The sequence below is a fragment of the Ranitomeya imitator genome, chromosome 3 (genome assembly GCF_032444005.1).
Source record: "Ranitomeya imitator isolate aRanImi1 chromosome 3, aRanImi1.pri, whole genome shotgun sequence".
NCBI lineage: Eukaryota > Metazoa > Chordata > Amphibia > Anura > Dendrobatidae > Ranitomeya > Ranitomeya imitator.
The window spans coordinates 722519636-722542328 of NC_091284.1; the positions used below are offsets into that span (position 1 = coordinate 722519636).

At 37.2% G+C, this 22693-nt stretch overlaps 2 protein-coding genes across 2 annotated transcripts; both read right to left on the bottom strand.

Annotated features, from left to right (window-relative positions):
- Positions 1-1485: 1485 nt before the first annotated feature.
- HOXC8 (homeobox C8) lies at positions 1486-8240 on the bottom strand. The gene is made up of 2 exons (XM_069758733.1): positions 7200-8240; positions 1486-3226 (listed from the first exon to the last, which is right to left on the bottom strand). The coding sequence occupies exons 1-2, from the start codon at positions 7633-7635 to the stop codon at positions 2934-2936; spliced, it is 729 nt and encodes a 242-aa protein (XP_069614834.1). The 5' UTR covers positions 7636-8240; the 3' UTR covers positions 1486-2933.
- A 7626-nt stretch (positions 8241-15866) lies between these two features.
- Positions 15867-18822, bottom strand: HOXC9 (homeobox C9). The gene is made up of 2 exons (XM_069760253.1): positions 18242-18822; positions 15867-16651 (listed from the first exon to the last, which is right to left on the bottom strand). Exons 1-2 carry the CDS (start codon positions 18804-18806, stop codon positions 16407-16409), a joined length of 810 nt encoding a protein of 269 aa, XP_069616354.1. The 5' UTR covers positions 18807-18822; the 3' UTR covers positions 15867-16406.
- Positions 18823-22693: the final 3871 nt, after the last annotated feature.

A 22693-nucleotide genomic window follows, 5' to 3' on the forward strand; every position in this document is an offset into this window, starting at 1 on the left:
TCCCTATTGCCTTTATACACTTGCTTTGGCAAAACTGATGTGTATTTGGTCCTGCCAATAAAGCTTCTTTGAATCTTGAATATAGTTAGATAACAGATAGAGAATAGATAGGTGAGTTTTACAACGCTTCAATAAACTATTTACTAGTTGAGTAAAAGTAATAAATGCAGCTGCATCCCTACTCCAGCAATTGTGTTTACTGCCTTTAGCATTAGTCCTTATTGCTTTGAGAGTGGAAATGTGTGTCACTTACATAGTTTTGGAGGTGTAAACTGAGTGTCACCTTCAGGTACAATGAAGAAAGCAGTCTTGTGAAAATCCCGTCATCCGAGTCTCTTTCCTGGTTTAATGCCCATATGCCCAGGACACCTTCAGGAAATGACTGTCGCCTGGCTGTACATTTGCTGCAGCTTTTCGGAGCTGTTTTATGGTTTTATTTTCCTTCAGTTATTGCTTTACCACATGCGAGCTGTCTTGTGTGCTGAACAAGTCTGGATGATGCTTGGTCAGGTTCTTTAACTTTTTTTTTTCTCCGAGGATTACAAAAGCTTCTGGTTAGTGTTGTATTGAAGAAAGTAAGATATATAGAAAATAAGGTGTATGTATATATATATATTCTCAAGGTGTCTCTCCTGTCTAAATTGCACAATGGTACAAATAACTGAAGATTAGGTAGGCTGGTGGAAACTGTAATCATGGCCTGCTCTATAATATAAGGACATTTTGCAAAAAAAAAAAAACAACAATACTCACACCCGTGGTGTGTGTATATATATATATATATATATATATATATATATATATATATATATATATATATATATATATATATATATATATATAGTCAAATATATGTGTATATATATATATATATATATATATATATATATATATATATATATATATATATATAATGTCGGGGGTAAACAAATACTTTGCTGATCCTTGCTCTGTTTATGACTTAATTTTTATTAATGTGCTCAACTTTTTTTTCATGTATGGATTTATGTATACATGTTTATGTTTCCATATCTATCTATCTATCTATCTATCTATCTATCTATCTATCTATCTATCTATCTATCTATCTATCTATCTCTATATAACTATCTAGCAAAAAATTATGCAGAGAGCAGAACCTAAATAGTAGTAAAAATTTGGTATAGAGTTTCACAGACACATACCAGTCGTCATAATAGAAAAAAAATTAAGAAGCAGCACATCATCATTTTAGTGCGAAAAAAAAAAAAGTTATAAAATACAGCCCATTTGTTCCACGTTTCGGATCTATGTGTGAGCTTGGAAAAGGCTCACACATAGAGCCGAAACGTTGCACAAATGGGCTATAAAATAGCTTTTTTTGCACTATACTAATGATGTGCTGCTTCATTATTTTTTTTTCCATCTAGCTAACTAGCTATATTCTATTTCCTACATCCCTGATGTACTGGGAATGTATAGAACATCACATAAAGAGTCAGACTGTCATTTTTAAAATCATGTTTATTCTCATTTTTATTCTTATAATATCATTTCATGTTTCACGTATACAATACAAATGTTATTTTGTCCAGGAACAGGTTCATGGTTTTAATCTGCTACATTCATAGGTTGAGAACACGTGTAACTAGGCTTATACAGAAATAAAACAAAGACTATTTAATTTTTATGTGTTTTTTTATGCTTTATTATTTTTTTTTTTTATTATTTTGTATTTTAATACCTCAAGCTCTTGCGTTAACAGATAAGGTCAAGACAAATAGGTAACTTTACATTCAGTGCAATTTAGTCCTAAACTACTGTAAAAGCACGATAAAATAAACACAGTCATTAAATGTGCGTCCATGTAGGCAGTTTCAGTTGTTGGGATAAAGCAGCAAGAAACAACATAAAAAATTGCGTTACAAATACTTCCCGATAGCGTCTCCTTCTATAGGTAGTTATTATTATTATCATCATTATTATTATAAGTTACATTGCAAGTGTCAGGTTGCATTGGCTACTCAGTAGCTTGCATGGTGGACATCATTGCCAGTCATTGGAAGTCTGACCATCTCCTGTTGGGGATGTATGTGTATAAATACTCCCCACATGTGGTACAGTTATTGCCTGATCCCTTTAGGTAGTAAAGGAGGATTGAAGTGCTCACACAGCTATGTGAAACCCATAAACTTACAAGATGGAAGATAAAATAAGACATTTCTGTGGCCTGTCATAACAGCTACATATTCAGATAGGTTTTTGCTATTATTATGAGCCATGTGCACACACTCTGCTTCAGCTTGGGATCAAACCCTTGGACTGATCAGTTTGACAGTTGCAGAGGTTGTATAGAGCTATATGGACTGCATTATACTAAACGTTGACAAATACATAATACCAATAAAAAAAAATCAAATGAACATAGTAGGGTATGTGCTGCCCCCCTCTCCCCATACTTGAATACAGAGCTTTGAATAAACACAGGTTACATCTCGAGGCCCCCAATGGTCCTCTAAACAATAGAATAGGTAGTTTTATTTCACATAAAAAGGAATTAATACTATTGTGGTTGAAAGAAATGTCAGTCTGTTGGAAATCATACCAGTAGTAATCCCTGTATGCTTCCTTCACTTGTATAAGTTATTAGCCTATTTCTTAGGACTTTGTAGGACATAAATAAGAATGTAATGTAAATGCCCCCTTTATCCACATAAACCACAGCAAAATGCAATGTGAAGTCCTGACCAGAAGACAAGGCTGGAACGTGTGACAGGTAGTTCATGTTGTCCCCTCTGCCCCCAAACCCCCACCCCACTGTTCACATAAGCATCATCAACAGTTTGGCTTTATTTGTCTCATAAAACCATAGTTTTAATGGAGAATTGAATACTTTCACACAGACAGACACTGCCATTCACACTCAGGGAGTCATTCCCCAGCACAGGGTCAGATCATTCTTTGCTTTCTTCCTTCTCCTCCTCTTCCTTCTCTTCTTCCTCATTCACTTCTTCCTCTGTCTTCTCTTCATCTCTAGATCCGGGGAGTTTATCTTTGTTGTTCTCCTTTTTCCATTTCATCCTCCTGTTCTGAAACCAGATTTTGACCTGCCTCTCAGTCAGTCCCAGGGCGTGGGAGACCTCAATCCGCCGCTTCCTCGTCAAGTAAGGGTTGAACAGGAATTCCTTCTCTAGCTCCAATGTCTGGTACCGGCTGTAGGTCTGCCTTCCACTGCGTCTTCCGGGGGCTGGGTACAGCAAAACAAAACACAGCCATTACTGCTTACCACTGCCAGGATCAGCTCCAGGGGAGCCTGGTGTGCACAGACATCAGAAGCCCACCACATGGAAATCAGAACCCCCAACACATGGAAATCAGTGCCCCCAACACATGGAAATCAGAGCCCCCAACACATGGAAGTCAGTGCCCCCAACACATGGAAATCAGAACCCCCAACACATGGAAATCAGAACCCCCAACACATGGAAATCAGTGCCCCCAACACATGGAAATCAGAGCCCCCAACACATGGAAATCAGAGCCCCCAACACATGGAAATCAGTGCCCTCAACACATGGAAATCAGAGCCCCCAACACATGGAAGTCAGTGCCCCCAACACATGGAAATCAGAACCCCCAACACATGGAAATCAGAACCCCCAACACATGGAAATCAGTGCCCCCAACACATGGAAATCAGAACCCCCAACACATGGAAATCAGAACCCCCAACACATGGAAATCAGTGCCCCCAACACATGGAAATCAGAGCCCCCAACACATGGAAATCAGAACCCCCAACACATGGAAATCAGTGCCCCCAACACATGGAAATCAGAGCCCCCAACACATGGAAATCAGTGCCCTCAACACATGGAAATCAGAGCCCCACCACATGGAAATCAGAACCCCCAACACATGGAAATCAGTGCCCCCAACACATGGAAATCAGTGCCCCCAACACATGGAAATCAGTGCCCCCAACACATGGAAATCAGAGCCCCCAACACATGGAAATCAGTGCCCCCAACACATGGAAATCAGTGCCCCCAACACATGGAAATCAGAGCCCCCAACACATGGAAATCAGAACCCCCAACACATGGAAATCAGAACCCCCAACACATGGAAATCAGTGCCCCCAACACATGGAAATCAGAGCCCCCAACACATGGAAATCAGAACCCCCAACACATGGAAATCAGTACCCTCAACACATGGAAATCAGTGCCCCCACCACATGGTAATCAGAGCCCCCAAGATACATGTAATGCAATAAGTGTATGTCCTATGTTATATTATTGCTACCAAAAGTACAGCATAATATGCCAGCAGTCCTAGGCTGCATTATAGCTACCAAAAGTAAAATAATGCCAGCAGTCCTAGGCTGCATTATAGCTACCAAAAGTCTAATATGCCAGCAGTCCTAGGTTATATTATTGCCACGAAAAGTACTGTATAATATGCCAGCAGTCCTAGGTTATATTATTGCCACCAAAAAGTATAATATGCCAGCAGTCCTATGTCTAATTAAAGCTACCAAAAAGTATGGTATGCCAGCAGTCCTATGTTATAATATTGCTACCAAAAAGTATAATATGCCAGCAGTCCTATGTTATAATATTGCTACAAAGAAGTATAATATGCCAGCAGTCCTAGGCTGCATTATAGCTACCAAATAGTGTAATATGCCAGCAGTCCTATGTTATATTATTTCTACCAAAAAGTATAATATGCCAGCAGTCCTAGGTTTTATTATAGCTACCAAAAGTATAATATGTCAGCATTCCTAGGCTGCTTTATAGCTACCAAAAGTATAATATGCCAGCAGTCCTATGTTATATTATTGCTACCAAAAGTACAGTATAATATGCCAGCAGTCCTATGTTTCATTATAGCTACCAAAAAGTATAATATGCAAGCAGTCCTAGGTTTGCTTATTGCTACCAAAAAGTATAATGTGCCTGCAGTCCTATGTTATATTATTGCTAACAAAAAGTATAATATGCAAGCAGTCCTAGGTTTCCTTATTGCTACCAAAAAGTATAATGTGCCTGCAGTCCTATGTTATATTATTGCTAACAAAAAGTATAATATGCCAGCAGTCCTAGGTTTCCTTATTGCTACCAAAAAGTCTAATATGCCAGCAGTCCTAGGTTTCATTATTGCTACCAAAAAGTCTAATATGCCAGCAGTCCTAGGTTTCATTATTGCTACCAAAAAGTCTAATATGCCAGCAGTCCTAGGTTTCATTATTGCTACCAAAAAGTATAATATGCCAGCAGTCCTAGGTTTCATTATTGCTACCAAAAAGTATAATATGCCAGCAGTCCTAGGTTTCCTTATTGCTACCAAAAAGTATAATATGCCAGCAGTCCTAGGTTTCATTATTGCTACCAAAAAGTATAATATGCCAGCAGTCCTAGGTTTCCTTATTGCTACCAAAAAGTCTAATATGCCAGCAGTCCTAGGTTTCCTTATTGCTACCAAAAAGTCTAATATGCCAGCAGTCCTAGGTTTCATTATTGCTACCAAAAAGTATAATATGCCAGCAGTCCTAGGTTTCATTATTGCTACCAAAAAGTATAATATGCCAGCAGTCCTAGGTTTCATTATTGCTACCAAAAAGTATAATATGCCAGCAGTCCTAGGTTTCCTTATTGCTACCAAAAAGTATAATATGCCAGCAGTCCTAGGTTTCATTATTGCTACCAAAAAGTATAATATGCCAGCAGTCCTAGGTTTCATTATTGCTACCAAAAAGTATAATATGCCAGCAGTCCTAGGTTTCATTATTGCTACCAAAAAGTATAATATGCCAGCAGTCCTAGGTTTCATTATTGCTACCAAAAAGTATAATATGCCAGCAGTCCTAGGTTTAATTATTGCTACCAAAAAGTATAATATGCCAGCAGTCCTAGTTTGCATTATAGCTAAAGTATAATATGCCAGCAGTATTGGTCTGAATTATAGCCATCAAAAAGTATAATATCCAGCAGTCCTAGGCTGCATTATAGCTATTAAAAAGTATAATATGCCAGCAGTCCTAGGCTGCATTATAGCTATTAAAAAATATAATATGACAGCAGTACTGGTCTGCATTATATCTATCTAAAAGTATAACATGGCAGCAGTCCTAGGTTTCATTATAGCCATGAAAAAGTGTAATATGGCAGTAGTAATGTGCTGCTTTATATCCACCAAAGAGTGTACTATGCCAGCAGTCCTAGGTTGTATTATAGCTACTTTAAAGTAATTTGGTAATAAAGAACTCTGCCTGCATCTAAACTACTTAGCAATAATGCTAATAAAATAATGAGAATGATAGCATTAGCAATAAAGATAGTAATAGCAATACAAAAAAAATAATACTGCTGCTACTGCTCCTACTATTACTATTAACACTACTACTCTAAACAACAATAGCAGGAGTAATTTCTTTAGTAGTAGTAGTAACAATAGTAGCAGCAATTATTAAATAATAATGATGCATGATATACTTACAAGGCATATAAAATTATGTATAGCATGTATTAACCCTTCCCCTGGTTATTTATAGAGCTAAAAAAAAAACATCAGTGACTTCCATGTAATCTAAAGTGGAAGAACACTATAAATCAAATCTGTAAACTTCACTTTTACAATCAGAGGGAAGGTTTTAAAGGCATCCTTTTAATTGCTTGCAATAATACACAAACATTATGGCATTCTCATAAACTCTAGCCTTTAAACATGGTCAAATGGCCTTACAATAAAAAAAGGAGTTAATATGGATTTCACAGCCTTCCCTGGACTGCCATGCACCCAATAAAAGGAAAAGTAAGTTGAAGCAAGTTGTGCATTGTAACCCACTTTGTAAATACACCATTTTCACCTCTTTTAACTTTGCAAGCCATTAAGATAAACTATATGGTTTTATGAAGGAGCTCTGCAGTAAGAGCAAAGCAAATAACCTCGTGGGAGCTGTATGCTGTTTTCCTCAAGGCAGGGCAATAAAAATAACTTAGTTCAAAAGACCTGCACTTAAAACACCTTGATCTTTTTCTTTTTCTATTATGTTGTGTAACTAAAAAAAAAAAAGAGGTGTTGTAACAAAAAAAAAATACAATTCTGTGCTATTGTTTTCTGATTCTATGGAAAGGAGAAGAGTGCAGATAAATAAGACAACAAAACACAATGCACAAAATACAAAATAGCAGAAGGGAAAAAAAGGTCCTAACCGTGAGGTCTCATCCAGGGAAACATTAGACTGGGAGAGGAATTTTGGCTTAAGTGGCCTTGTCCTTCGCTAGAGCTAGTGTTAGAGGCCGATTTACAGTCGGGGTACTGCACCACGCTCGCCTCTTGCTGGGCACCGTACAGGGACTGCCTTGGCAGGGCATCGTAGCCATAGAACTTGGAGGCGTCTCCGTGGCACGTCAGGGCGCAGGGGTTCTGCTGATAGCCAGGGTTGGAGATGCTGGAGGTGCCGTGGTGGAAGAACTCCTGGACGTGGTGGGAAGGGTGCTGGAAGCCTGGGGCTGTGGTGCCCGGTCCATACACCAGGGCATGGCTCCTACTCACACTCTGTGGGAACCGACAGTCGTAGTAAGTGGGCTCCAGGGACTCACCTCCTTTGTACTTGGAGAACAGGGGGTTCACAAAATAGGAACTCATGGCTCTGGCATTAAAGACAGATGGAGCACCCCCCCCTCCTTATAATAAAAAGAGATCAAAATAGCCAACAATACAAGTGTTTAATTCTGGGCGAGATCAATGGAGCAGTGTCCCCTGGGCTTGCCTGAAAGTCCTGTTTTTGTTTGTGATGAGGAGGGGGGGTTCCTAGGAGGCTCTCACAGGCGTCTCATAGTGCTGGAGTCTCTGGGCTCTCTGGTTCTCCTCGTAGTGCAGTCGGTAGGTAGAGCTCTCCTCTCTGTCAGTTCCTCTATACTGTTCCTTCCCTTAACACCACAGGCAAATTCCTTAAAATCCCGCTGGTGAAGCTTTCACACGCGATTTGTATCCATCAATCCTCTCCTGCAAGACAGGCTGGAAAGCAATGACAAGGATTTGGGGGTATCGGATGGACGTGGAACACACCAGCCTTCAGAAAAAAAATATCAAATGAATGAGGGAGGGTTATGAAAGGTGCGCATTAATATCTTTAGGTGCTCTTTTTTTTTTTTTCCAAGCCAGCCTCTTCACTGATGTGGGAAAATACATGCGCCGTGGGGTCAACCTAGGTTACCTCCACAGGTAAAATATTGAGGGTGCTCGGGTGAGGAGCACAGAAGCTCCTGTGCAGGAAGAGCTTTATTCCTTATTGCAAAATTGCATATTTCCCTTTAGTGATAAAGCCAGAGCCAAGTAGCCCAGTATGACGTCACTGGCCTCCCTGCTCCCCCTCTGACGTCTCCACTGCTCCTCTCTAACCAGTTGGCGTCCTATTGGAATTAAGAAAACATTTAATGTCTTAGTGCAGCTTCAATACAAATGTTAAAGGGGACCGAGGTGGCGCCCAGGAGGCGGCATCACTGGCTGGGTGAGCCCTGGGTGCTGGGGCACAATGTGGCTGGAGGCACCCACGATCCATTAGGTGCAATGATATTAATGACTTTAGACTAATCAAGTCCAATCTAGAAGGAGACACCAGGGGAAAGGCGCGATGGTCGCGATTTTATTGTGGGGAATAAAAATAATAATAAAAGGAAATCACGTGCAATGCAATTAGGGGAGCAGAGCAGTAATCAGAACTCTGCTTCCTCTTCCAGCTGTTGGGCTTTTGTCAGCAGCACTCCGGGTCGGAGTGTAAAGTTTAGACGCCATTGATAAGCCCCTATTGTAAAGAGCAGGGTTTATGGCTGCAGTAAACCAAAGCTGAGGAAAGCCCCAGGCCCTAAATCCAAGGACACAATATAAAAACACATATATCGGTGGTCAATAATCAGACGACATCACACTACATTAACCTGTATGGAATATTCTGCATTAGGTCCCTACAGCTATTGGAATATTCTGTAATGTGTAGAAAGACACAAGTTGCACCTCCGTGTATGGGTCTGTAGCCTGCACACAGGCAGCACTCATAGGATGCATGGAGGGTCACTACATTATATATGCGAGGAATCACAAAAATAGATCAGGACCTGGTAGGACTCGTATTGCTCCACGTGGTCTCCTTATAGTGCGAATTATGAAATATGATGCATTTCTCTACAATGGGTATTTCTTACAGATTTTATGGTGAGTCTTTTTTTTTAATGTCTCCTGGACCTTACACACCGATATATAAAGCTGACTGAGAAAGAGCCTGCTAAGCACAATATGAACTGAAAATAAAATAAATAAAAATATATATTATATTGTATTTCATAATTATACATAGCATTAATTGCATAGTAAAAAAATAACATAAAATAATATACAATCTCATTTATTCCATTGGTTAATGTAATTATATCATATTATACAAGATATAACTAATCTACATAGTTTAGAAAGTGTTATTTCCCTGATTGACATACAATTTTAAAATGTCGTGTATGATAGAAATATCTATCTATATCTATCTATTATCTATCTATTATTTATCTATATATTATCTATCTATTATCTATCTATATATTATCTATCTATTATCTATCTATCTTGCTATCTATTTATCTATCCATGTATCCATCTATTTATCAATTTATCAATCGATCTATCCATCCATTATCTATCTATATTTCTATATATCTATATATATCTCCTATCTATCTATCTATCTATCTATCTATCTATCTATCTATCTATCTATCTATCTATCTGTCTGTCTGTCTTTGTCTTTCTAATATACATATATATATATATTATCTATCTGTCCATGTCTCTATATTTTCTATCTATCTTAAAGATTAATACACATTTAACTGCTTTAATATTTATCCATGATATATATGTTTTATATGTATCCATCCATCTATTTATCATCCACAAACGTACTTAACTATCCATCTTTATATGCTGTGCATAAAAGGTTTTACACACATATTTTGGGTAATTTGTGGTTTCTGTATCAAGATTTTTTTTCTAGGAGTCCTGGTGTATTTGAATCTGGTGCACTTTGTTCTGATAAGCAATTGATAGCTCCAATTTCCTTTGCTTTGGCCTGATTGTTATACATTAATGTCTGCTCAATAAATATCAGTTGTGATCAAAAGCAAACATGAATGGAGAACGTCTTTAATGTGCTATAGACTGATCAATGTCTGGCTAATTAGCTACATTTTCAACCTGAGCGTTTCTCTACACAAGAAGGCTTATTACAATGTTCCTATAAAATGGTAGCCTCGCCTATCATCACGGTGACCCACTTGTAATTTGTGAACACTCTTATATATATTACATGCTAATTCGCCATTCACTGGTGAAGGATGTTGTGCGTATTTGTTTTGATTTGATTTCCCACAGTCTAGTAGGGGCCCAAAGGTGTAATGGGATGCAATGCAACTCTAATTGGCCAAAGTGCTCTAAAATTTGAGCAACAGTGCCACCCAGTGTCAAAAGTTTGTAACACCCCCTTCAGCCCCTAACTATATTTTCGTATACTTAAGGATCTACGTCATTAAATCCTATATAATCTTCTGTTAACTTGCCTTATGGTTTTCCTTTTTCGTGGAAATAACATTTGAAGTTTGTTGTTAGTGAATGTATAAAATAGACAATGGCATTCATGATATTCTACTACTCTGCAAAAGATTCGAAACATACACAAATGCAATTATTATTATGTATTAATATATTATAATATTAGATTTAACTCAATACATCATATGTGGACACGTAAAACGCATGGAATGTGTATATGAATATGTGTATATACATTGTAATTATTTAGAGACAAAGACATAGATAATTAGACGGATAAATAGATAATAAAATTATAGATATGTAAGTATTGATTGTAATGTACTGCGGAACATGTTGGCGTTCTAAAAATACAGGTAAATAGATAGATATTAGATATATAATAGATAGATAAATATATGATAGATAGATAGATAATAGATAAATAATATAGATAGATAAATAGATAGATAGATATTAGATAGATAGATATTAGATAGATAGATATTAGATAGATAGATAGATAGATAGATAGATAGATAGATAGATAGATAGATAGATAATGGATATATAGATAATAGATAAGATAAATATATATTAGATAGAGAGCTAATAGATAAATAATATATATAGATAGATAGATAGAGATAGATAGATAGATAGATAGATAGATAGATAGATAGATAGATAGATAGACAGATACTGAAAAAAAAGAAGATGTATCACATCATATAGCAAAATGTTTACTAGGTATTTCCTTCCATAGATAGACCAAAATATAGATCATATATAGATAGGAAGATAAATATTAGATAGATAATAGATTAATATATGATAGATTGATTGATAGATAGATAGATAGATAGATAGATAGATAGATAGATAGATAGATAGATCATAGATAGATAGATAATAGATAGATCATAGGAAAGATAGATAGATAGATAGATCATAGATAGATAGATAATAGATAGATCATAGGAAAGATAGATAGATAGATAATAGATAATAGATAGATAGATAATAGATAGATAATAGATAGATAAATAAGTAGATAGATGATAGATAGATAGATAGATAGATAGATAATAGATAGATAAATAAGTAGATAGATGATATACAGATAGATAGAAATAGATAGATAGATAGATAGATAGATAGATAGATAGATAGATAGATAGATAGATAGATAGATAGATAGATAGATAGATAGATAATAGATAAATAGATACTGGATGGATAGATAGATAGATAGATAGATAGATAGATAGATAGATAGATAGATAGATAAATAGATAGATAATGGCTAGATAGATAGATAATGGCTAGATAGATAGATAGATAGATAGATAGATAGATAGATAGATAGATACATAGATACATAGATACATAGCTACATAGATAATGGATAGATAGATAATAATAATAAAAATTTTATTTATATAGCGCCAAATAGATAGATAGATAATAGATAGATAAATAGATAATGGATGGATAGATAGATAGATAGATAGATAGATAGATAGAGGATAGATGATAGATAGATAGATACATAGATACATAGATAATGGATAGATAGATAATAATAATAAAAATGTTATTTATATAGAGCCAAATAGATAGATAGATAGATAGATAAATAGATAATGGATGGATAGATAGATAGATGATAGATAGATAGATAGATAGATAGATAGATAGATAGATAGATAGATAATGGATAGATAGATAGATAGATGATAGATATATATATAGATAGATAATGGATAGATGATAGATAGATAGATAGATGATAGATAGATAGATAGATAGATAGATAGATAGATAGATAGATAGATAGATAGATAGATAGATAATGGATAGATAGATAGATGATAGATAGATAGATAGATAGATAATGGATAGATGATAGATAGATAGATAGATAGATAGATAGATAGATAGATAGATAGATAGATAGATAGATAGATAGATAGACTCATACACTAATGCCTGTGCTTTCTCTATAATATAGTTGATGTATGACACAGTTGTGTATGACGGTGCCGGTAACGCACGTGTGTGCACATGGGGGTAAGCAGGGCCTGGTCTGGTGATGATGAATTCGGCCTTTAGCTCTGGGATTTCTTTGTGCACACTTCTATGCTGATGCAGGAGGAGCAGCCTTCTTGTACACATCAGCACAAACATGGCAGCAGTAGGTGTGCTCTCCTCCTCCTCCTCCTCTGCCATCTACTCTCCCTGCTTTCTGGTTTTATCAGTTTGAAGCCATTTCTCATTCCAGTGAAGCCTCCTGTTCTTTGCTTGTAGACAAAACATTCCAATAATCCGGTTTCAAAGCCCACAGTGTGCACCTTATTTAAGCCATAAAACAATTAATGCCAGACGTCTAGCCAGCCCCGCGCTCTTGTGTTGTTCCCCTCCATTGTGGAGGGGCCTGGCTGTAAGCTGAGTGCACCTATAGCCGCCCTCCACCACCACTGGCCGGGGCTTTTATCTCCCTCACAATGGCCCCGGTATTATTTGATGTCACCCGGATGCCATATGCCCCAGTATAAACCTGACACTGTAGCGACACTCCAGCTCTCCTGCAGCATCTCCTGTATGTGGGGCACATGCAGATGTGCAGATGGACTTGATCCTGCCGCCTTTGTCCTTCCCATATATATTTCTTTATCCAGCTCTTTCTCCATGTGAAAGGCAAACTTCCCATCATGGGACATTAAACTGATTGATCAATTGTCAGAGTGACAATGACATGTCGGATCCAGTGCTGGGGATGGGGAGCCTTGGCCGGATCCGTCTATGTGTATGCCTGGCATGTGTTATGTGTGTGAATCTGCAATATTCTGCATAAACCCCTCACAATGTATGCAATCACTTTTTCATCAAAAGCCCCCCTTGGATAAGTAGATGATATTTATATTCTAATAAGTCCTGTGAGAGGGGAATAATAAGAGGCTGATGGGTGGAGCGGCCGGGCATCATCAGGGTGGGCACATCACTAAATCTGTCCTGGGGATGACAGGGACTTGAATGGTAATAATACGGGGGCCCTGCCTGGTCCTACATGGGACCTGACAGTGTCCACAGCCCAGGCTCTTATTTACCACAAAATACCATTTATTTCCCCTACTTCTGCAAAATCCTAAAACACTGCATCTGATACATGTGCATCTCTGTATGATACACCTTGCTGCTGAAAATACATATTATGTGTCAGTGTGGGTATATATACACGTATGCACACACATACAGATTCACTAGGGGCATATATACATATATATATATATATATATATATATATATATATATATATATATATATATACATATTGATTTATGTGTATAAATACACATATAGGTACACTAGTTACACATACATATGTATATATACATGCAAGTGTATGCATAGATATTTATGCACACACTTAAATTAACATATAGGTACACATATATACGTGTATACATTTTGTGTATATATTTATACATGTGTGTGTATATATATAGGTATATATATATACATGCTTAAATACACATATACATGCAAACATATACACATATAGATACACACAAGCACACCCATATAAATATACACACACTCCTATACTGATGCTTTTCGCAAGAAGAAGAAAAAAAAAGAAAATAATATTACTATTAATTAATTAGTATACTATTAAATACATATTGATAACAATATCATGTGTGTATATATATATATATATATATATATATATATATTACTGTGCATAAATATATATGTCAGTGCATAATAATTAAATGGAAGTTGAGACTTGGTTTATATAAATAAATGTATCATATTTTATGCGTAAGGGATATGATGTTATCTGACCACATATTAAGTCAAATGTTATTGTTTAGTACAAAGGAATAAAGCAATGTACATAGCTGCACATACGAGAATATGCCACTATATATATATATATATATATATATATATATATATATATATATATATATATATATTTATATATATATTTATATATATATATATATATATATATATATATATATATATAGTACTGAGATATTACTAGATATATATGAAAACGTTCTCATATATTGATCCAGTGTATAACATAGTGATACACGTGTCAACATATCAAGCAACTTATCAGAAAGTATTAGAAGTTAATGTATTGATTGTATGATAAATGCATCTACTTATAAAGAAGTTTGTCAGTGTATATATAAAAGAATACACTGCTGGAATACATTGTATCCACGCTGTATATGCGCAGCACATATTCCTACACATATCCGATAGTTTGAGATATCGTATATAGTATTAAAATCACGTATGAAACATATACATAAATAAGCTTATATTCTATACTTTACAAATTAGCATGCAGATCTTTGTATACATTTACTATATATTATGCGTGTATCACATTTTATGAGGCTATTGAGTTGTGATAATTCTATATACATGGGTTTGTGGCTATACAATATTAAAACCGTATTAGCCCAAGATTAATAAATTAAGCTGCCTCTCTTGTGAAGTTTTATGACTACTCTGACCACTATAGTTCTTAGCCAGTCATCCTTAGTGAAGTGGCCTGCTTGTGCAGTAGCATTCAGCCTACCTATAAAACCTTTAACTATATCATTCCAGAACGCCAATAAAGGCTTTTAATAACCCAGTAAACACCAGCACTTTGCTTTTTGACTACATATAGTTACACACTCTCGTAAAAATGCAGATATAGATACTAAAAAGATCCTTTTTTTTCCAGACTACTCAGGACAACAGGAGAATGTGCAATCCTTTGGAGTCCCAAGGCAGGCAGCACTGGCAGGAAGCAACTTAAATTAGGAATGCGACCCTCTATTATTGTCCAAACCTGACATTTCTCTTGACTGAGACTATAAATTACTGTGCCATGTATTCTAAAACTTGGAAGTCAGATGCAAATGAAACAAATACAGCTTTACTCTAAAATCATGTTTTCAGGGCAGCTTTTGCCGCCATTGGTGGGGAATGTGCTCTCAAGGACATTCACTTATTTGATATTAGACTGATTATTAATAAGAATAAGGCTATAAGGGGATGGAGGAAGGGACTTTGTGCTTTATAGAGGAGCTGATCTCAAGGAGAAGTGAAATAACCGTAAGTACCATAAACCCAACAATGCTGGAATATATGTTACACAGAGAAGAATAGCCTGCTACTTTTGTTACCAATGAGTCTGGATTTCCTTTGGCCCAGGGCGATCTGTGAGATATATATTTTTTGTCCTTTTTGTGAAATTGCAACCACAAAACACACAAAAGCAGAATAGTGCAGTCTTCTATATTTACATAGAGCTGATCTACAGGCAGAACAGAACAATACTGAACATTATTTTTTTTTTTTGTGACAAGAATAAAATACATAAATATATACATCCAAGATACTTTCAATACTATAACAAAACATACTGGTAATTTCTCGATTTGAATTATACAAAATATGCACTCACAAACTTCTTCAAATAAAAATTAACACTGGATAAGTATAAGTTACAAAATAAAATACTAAAAAAAATATTCAAGTACTTTCTTGTTTTGTTTGCTGTTTGTTTTTTTTTTCACTTGGATTTTTTTGTTTCTTTCTTTAAAGACAGAGAAGAGGAACATTTGTAATTTGCATTTTATAAAAGCGTGTGCTTCCAAAATGCCTGTGTGTTGATAATCTACGCTAAACACAGATCTCCACATTCATAGTCATTGGTTTTTATTGTTACTGATAATGCTTGAGCCCACAACAAAATGTTTTCTTCACATATCTCTTATATAAGGGTTGTGATGGGGAAGAAGGAGGATGGGTGAGGATCTCTAAGGTTGTTCCTTGTCGGTCTTTTCCTTGTTCATTTTCTTCATTTTCATTCTTCTGTTCTGAAACCAAATTTTAACTTGCCTTTCAGTGAGATTTAGAACCCTGGCGACCTCATAGCGCCGGTCTCTGGTTAGGTACATATTAAATAAAAATTCCTTTTCTAATTCCAAAGTCTGATATTTTGTATAGGGGCATCTTTTCTTTCTTGTGGAACGTGCATGGATCCAATTTGCCACTGGGTTGTCTGGAGAAAAAAAAAGCATATATAATAAATACAGAGCACAATTAACATAATTGAATGTATCAATTTCAAAGTGGAAACATTTATATGTTATTTTTCAAAGCATTCATATACTAAATCCCCTCTAACCTCCATAATGGCTCCTACAGTGTCAATTTTTTTTATTTGTTGAATATGGTAGAAAATTAAATTAAGTATATTATCTCTGCAGACGTTAAGCGGGGCTTAAATGGTTATGGCCACTTTAAAGGTATTTAGCACATGAGTAGCAGAAGCCATTGTGAGCCTGCAATCATAAAATAAACGTTGTTGTCACAAGGCCATAAAAGGCTCTAACAAGTATAACAAGTACTGTTTCCTTTTTAGATGTTGAACTCAATATGCCCTTAAATCTAATATATATAGAGAGAGAGAGAGAGAGAGAGGCAGATAGATAGAGATATATAGATAGATATGTAGAAGTATATACTGCATATATATATATATATATATATATATATATATATATATATATACATTTACATACATTTATGGCCACATTGAATGTTGAGTTCAGCATCTATAAAGGAGTCAGTATATATATATATATATATATATATATATATATATATATATATATATATATGTTAATTTTTCATGTTGCAGGTTATTTATGAGCCCGTGTTCAATATTCCTTGATGATCATACATTTTATTTTATGATCACCTTCACTAGGTTGGACTACAATTGCAATGTATGACCTGTGCTCTGTGCTGGAAAACATGGACTGTAATCCTCTGATGTTCTGAACTTTCTGGGGTAAAAAAAAAAAATACAAAATATATATCTTTAAGCGAAATGATCTTTAAATAGTAATAAATCCATCATTGTGATAAAATGCTTATATGCACGAGTCCCACTTGATATAATTACATAGAAGGGACTGTATAGCTGTAATCTGGAGTTTTATAGAGCAGTGGCTCATAATTGTAGTAATAAAATGTATGACTGCCAGGTGTCTCCTCGTCCATGAGCCCATGTGCTTTGTGAGCGGCACATTGATGATATATCAATGGCACCAGGCGCCTAAACTTAGGCAGAAAGGTTTTTTAAACTTTGAAGGAGGCACAATTAAAGGAAGCCTTCCTGTGTGTCACTGTGAACTGCTCTGGCCATAACCATAAAACCTCAGCTAATACGTTGTTTGCTCAAATGACCAATTGTCCCACACAGTTCAATGCCTGCGAGGACATTCTTCATCTGCTGGGACCCCAGGACTGCAGTAAGGGGGTGGCAGGCTGCTGAGGCAGGGCTAGGTGTTGGCTGTATCTGCAGTGCTGGACGCTATGGGAGATATTGGAGGAATTTCTGGACGGAGTGCTGTCCCTGGGCACATTAGTGGCTGGAGGAAGTGCAGCCATGCTTGCCTGCCCTAATGCATCCCTTCCTACTCCTTTATTCCCTGCAGCCAGGTCCTGCTCCTGCAGGCTGGCTGTTTAGGGCAGGGCCCTGGTGTAAGGAGGTAATTTGGTTTTATGGAGGAGACTCTGGGACATGTTCTAATTCCTCCTCCCCCCTGTCCGGTTGTAAACAAGAATGAGTGCAATCACTTACTGGGGTCCAATTCCGACTTGTCCTCTTTGTGTTTGCTGGCCAGGATGGCCTCGGAGTCCGGGGAGGGGATGCTGTGCAGCGGGGGCCTGTCCCTCAGCTCCCCGGGAGAGGCGTACATGTAGTCCGGGTAGCCTCGGCCGTCGCCGGGGCCGCACTCCCTCCTGCTGGGGAAGGCGTCGGGCTTGAGTCCGTAGTGGCGGCTGCTGGCTGCGAACCCTGGGAAGGACACGGTCCCTGAGATGGGCTCCAGCCACGAGCGCATGTATCTGGCGTCTGTGCCCAGGTGGGGCTGGTGGTGGCTGTAGGGGTGGTAGACCACCGAGGACTGGGAGTGCACGGGACCCCACGAGGTGGTGAACACTGCGGGTTTCGGGGCGAAGCTGCACGAAGGGAAATCTCCACAGTCCGGGACTAATCCTGACGGTCGTGCAGCTGCTGGGTGAGCCCCAGTGGTGGGGAACCTGGAAGCCAGGAGGTCTTCACTCTCATGGCTGATCAGAGAGTCCACATAATAGTTGCTGATAGGACCAGACGCAGACATTGTTCCCCCTTCTTTTACATTCATAAGATTATTGTATGAACTGTATGTGTACTTTTTATCTGCTCATAGAACAATCAGGGCAGGTAATTATTTTTTCAGCCTTTCACGCTTGTCATTGGCTATTGCCTCCCACGTGATTGTATTTACAAAAAAAAAAAAAAAAATACAGTGCGGATCAATGCGCAGGTCCCATTGCCTGTGTGTGTGTATGGGAGCTGGTTCTTCCAGAAATGGTGGGCTAATGTGAGAATGTGGACCAGAATAAGGTCTGAAGCCCTGCTGCTCCTTTAGGGGGGATTCTGGAGAAATCTGGGGGAAATGTGAGTGTTTGGGGCATGGGAAGCAGCCAGGGGACTATTTCTTGACGCCATCCATCTCTGTCTGCTCCCTGTAAGGCTGCCAGCACACTAGACTGGATATATAGTACAGTCCAGGACATTGCTTTTCATTACTAATACATTGAGATTTCTGCATTTCGTTTACTAACAATCAGCTTCCTGCTATTTATGCTGCTAGGAATTAAACTGAGCTTTCACAATTTTATTTATTTATTTTTTTTTTTTGCAATGTCACTGGCTGATGTAATATTATAAATGCCCCCCATGTACCAGTTGTTGTTTTTTTTTTTCTTTTCAAATCAGCAGGGCATTGAAATCCAAGCAAAAGGGGGGAAGCCAGAGGAGTTTTGAAAAGAAAAGGGGGGAAAAGATGTGATGGAAAGAGACATTCGCCCAGAATAAAAGTGCTAAGCTACTCCCATCTTTCAATGGATGTCTGTATTCGTCTGCTCAGGCTTGGATGTTTTTATGTCCTTCAATAAAAAATTTACGAGGCTCATTGGATTGTTCATAAACGTGTCGTTCATTAAACAAAACTGTAAGGTTTGGATTTCAACTGTAAAAAAAAAAAAAAAAGTAAAAGTTATAGCAGAAGTTCCTCCAGCATTTTTTTGTTGTTGTGATGGGTGAGAGACAGTCCCATAATACTGATGCCCTGGAACAACTTTCAGCGCCACATTGAGTTCTGGCACTAAATAGCCCCCCTGATTCTGGGGACGAATTCCTTCACATATAACACAGGGGGCTCGGCTACAACTGAACACACAAGTGTGCAGACATCGTGCATTGTGATATTAGAAATAGATTGCTTTTATCCTGCCCCAAATGATGGGCATAAAGAGTCCATTTATTGCTGATAAATCTCATTTTTACTGTTGCACTGGAAAGCCAGAGCTGCAGTAAATAATGGGCGATTCTAAGCTGGCCTCTAATAGATTTCCGCAATGCTGGTCTGCCATGGTACATGGTGGGCATGGCAGATACAATCCATCCACAGAGCCAGCAATGTCGGCAATAACAGCGATTCCATGGAATTCTGCGAAGATTTACCCTTCCACAGAGAAAACCCCCATGCCTGACATCTAGAAGACTCAAGCAGCAGATAAAACAATTGTACAACTACAGGCATAATGAAATGTATATTTAATGTCTACATAATCCATACAGAAAGAGAACGTTCACAGCTGATTCGCTGAGCCAGAGCTTTTATTAATTCATATCTTCCCCACCGTGAGAGACCCCAATAAGCAGCATCTCTGTCACCACAAGGATTCTCTGAGGTTCGTTAAGTTGCACATGATGGGGTGAAGAATATATTATCAGACATTACTCAGGATCGTAACAGTTCAGAAATATCTGCTGCTATTCAGACCAGAGAAAAGATCATCTCCCAATAAAACCAGCACACACAATAGATGGTTTCTATGCATCCTGAGGATAAATGAAGCATATGTGGACTGATACTCAACAATATACAGCTGTCATAGGCAGACTGGGCATCAAAACTGGCACAATGATGTATCAAATCAATGTAACACTGACACAATGCTCTGCAATCCAGAAACAAGATGATCAAGTAGCAGACAGTATGACCTCTATCTATGCATTTACCTATGTATCTATCTATGTATCTAGGCATCCATTTTTCTATCATCTATCTATCTATCTGTCTGTTTGTCTGTCTATCTGTCTATCGATTTATCTTTCTTGCGTAATATATATATATATATATATATATATATATATATATATATATACTAATAGAAAGAGAGTTGGATGGATACCTATATACAAATAGGAGATAGATATTAGATATATAAATAGATAGATAATAGATAGATGATAGATAGATACATAGATACATACATAGATTCATATATTTTTAATAAATAGGTAGATGATAGATAGAAAGATAGATAGATAGATAATGGATAGATAGATGATAGATAGATAGATAGATAGATAATAGATAGATAGATGATAGATAGATAGATAGATAGATAGATAGATAGATAGATAGATAGATAGATAGATAGATAGATGGATACATAGATAGATAGATAGATAATAGATAGATAGCTAGATACCAGATAGATAATAGAAAGATGATAGAAAGATGATTGATAGATAATAGATAGATAGATACATACATACATACATAGATACATAGATAGATTACAATGCATATTCCTCATATTTCTAGTCTGTACGAGTTACAATAAATCTGAGGACAAGCATAAGAAGCCACATCTCAGCTCAGCTGCTTGGCGCAATAAACATAATACTTTACATATTTAGCAATATTATCTCTCCAAAGAGTCCATGAACAATGAAGATCGCAGACCACCAATGCTCCAGACATCAGTAAATTAACATATTAACCATTTGATATCTGCATAACAACAAAACCTAATGAAATGTGGTCACAGTACCTTATAAGTGGAATCTCGAAGGCTGGAGAAGAGGATCCGCTGCTGGGAGAATAGACTGTATATCCGCAATGTGTTTATATCCATGTGTTTTGCATATATGCATATCCCATGTGTTGTTGTACAGGCCTCTAATCTTCCCATCCAGTTGCCTTCTCCTGGCTCTCAGCTTGACTACTGATTTCATTTTTTCCAAATACAGATCTTCAGCACAGCACAGAAGGAAAAAAAAAAAAAAAACAAGTGCACTGGAAATATGAACACTCTCACATTACCATGTGGGATCCCCAGAATTTTTATTGCAACTTTCTTCCTTGGTTTATTCATGGTGAATGCTACTGTCCTGCTAAAAAAAAAAATGAGGCTTACTCATTGCTCTGTGTCTTTCCTCTATAAATAACATCCAGGGAAGAAGGTTTTATATATCTGTTTCCTTAAGAAAATCTATGATGTGTACAGTATGAATATTTTCACTCATTCTGGGGAGCCTGCTAGTGTAAAAAGAAACGCACAGGGAATTGAAGGATGGAAGCACAAGCATCTTACAGAGTAAAAAAAAATAGCCAAGATGTCTTGAAGACACAGGCCTTGTGGAATAAAAAGCAAACTCATTGAAGTGAAGGCCCCCTTTCCCTTCCCTCCCAGTTGCAGGTTTTATGAGTTTACACGGGAAAGCACTGAAAATTGCAGATGGGGTGGGGAGAGAAAGGAATCACCTCAATATAATATCCTGTTAATGGGAGCCATAGCACCCTTTGTCCCAGAGATTTCCAAAGGACTTGTCACTGATCTGGTTTATCCATCATGGTCTTTGGACTGCAGGCAGCAGACACATTCACGCCATACTTGACAGACAGACAAATGCTCTCTCTCCAAGCATCCATTTTGTAGCTTGGCTGTCTCCATGGTATGGTTCAATAAACACCGTCAAGTTCGGTTTAATACATAAACAATTTTTTTTTTCTGTACTTTTTGGATATTTTGGGAGATTTAGTGCAATATTTGATACAAACATTTAGATGAGCAGCACAATAATCACAGACCGGATCAGCACAATCAAGGTAATGAACAGTTGTCGCAGCACTGTGTGAAATGTCCTGTCCTTGTGTCGTCTGGGCGTTCAGTATTTCCTAACATGCCTTAT

What these genes read in the sequence shown, in the direction of transcription:
- HOXC8 (XM_069758733.1), bottom strand. Translation starts at nt 7,635, where the DNA reads ATGAGTTCCTATTTTGTGAACCCCCTGTTCTCCAAGTACAAAGGAGGT. An exon ending in TCCCTGGATGAGACCTCACG is followed by an intron (nt 3,227 to 7,199) that starts GTTAGGACCTTT and finishes TGCTGTACCCAG; the next exon opens with CCCCCGGAAGACGCAGTGGA.
- HOXC9 (XM_069760253.1), bottom strand. Translation starts at nt 18,806, where the DNA reads ATGAATGTAAAAGAAGGGGGAACAATGTCTGCGTCTGGTCCTATCAGC. An exon ending in CAAGTCGGAATTGGACCCCA is followed by an intron (nt 16,652 to 18,241) that starts GTAAGTGATTGC and finishes TTTTTTCTCCAG; the next exon opens with ACAACCCAGTGGCAAATTGG.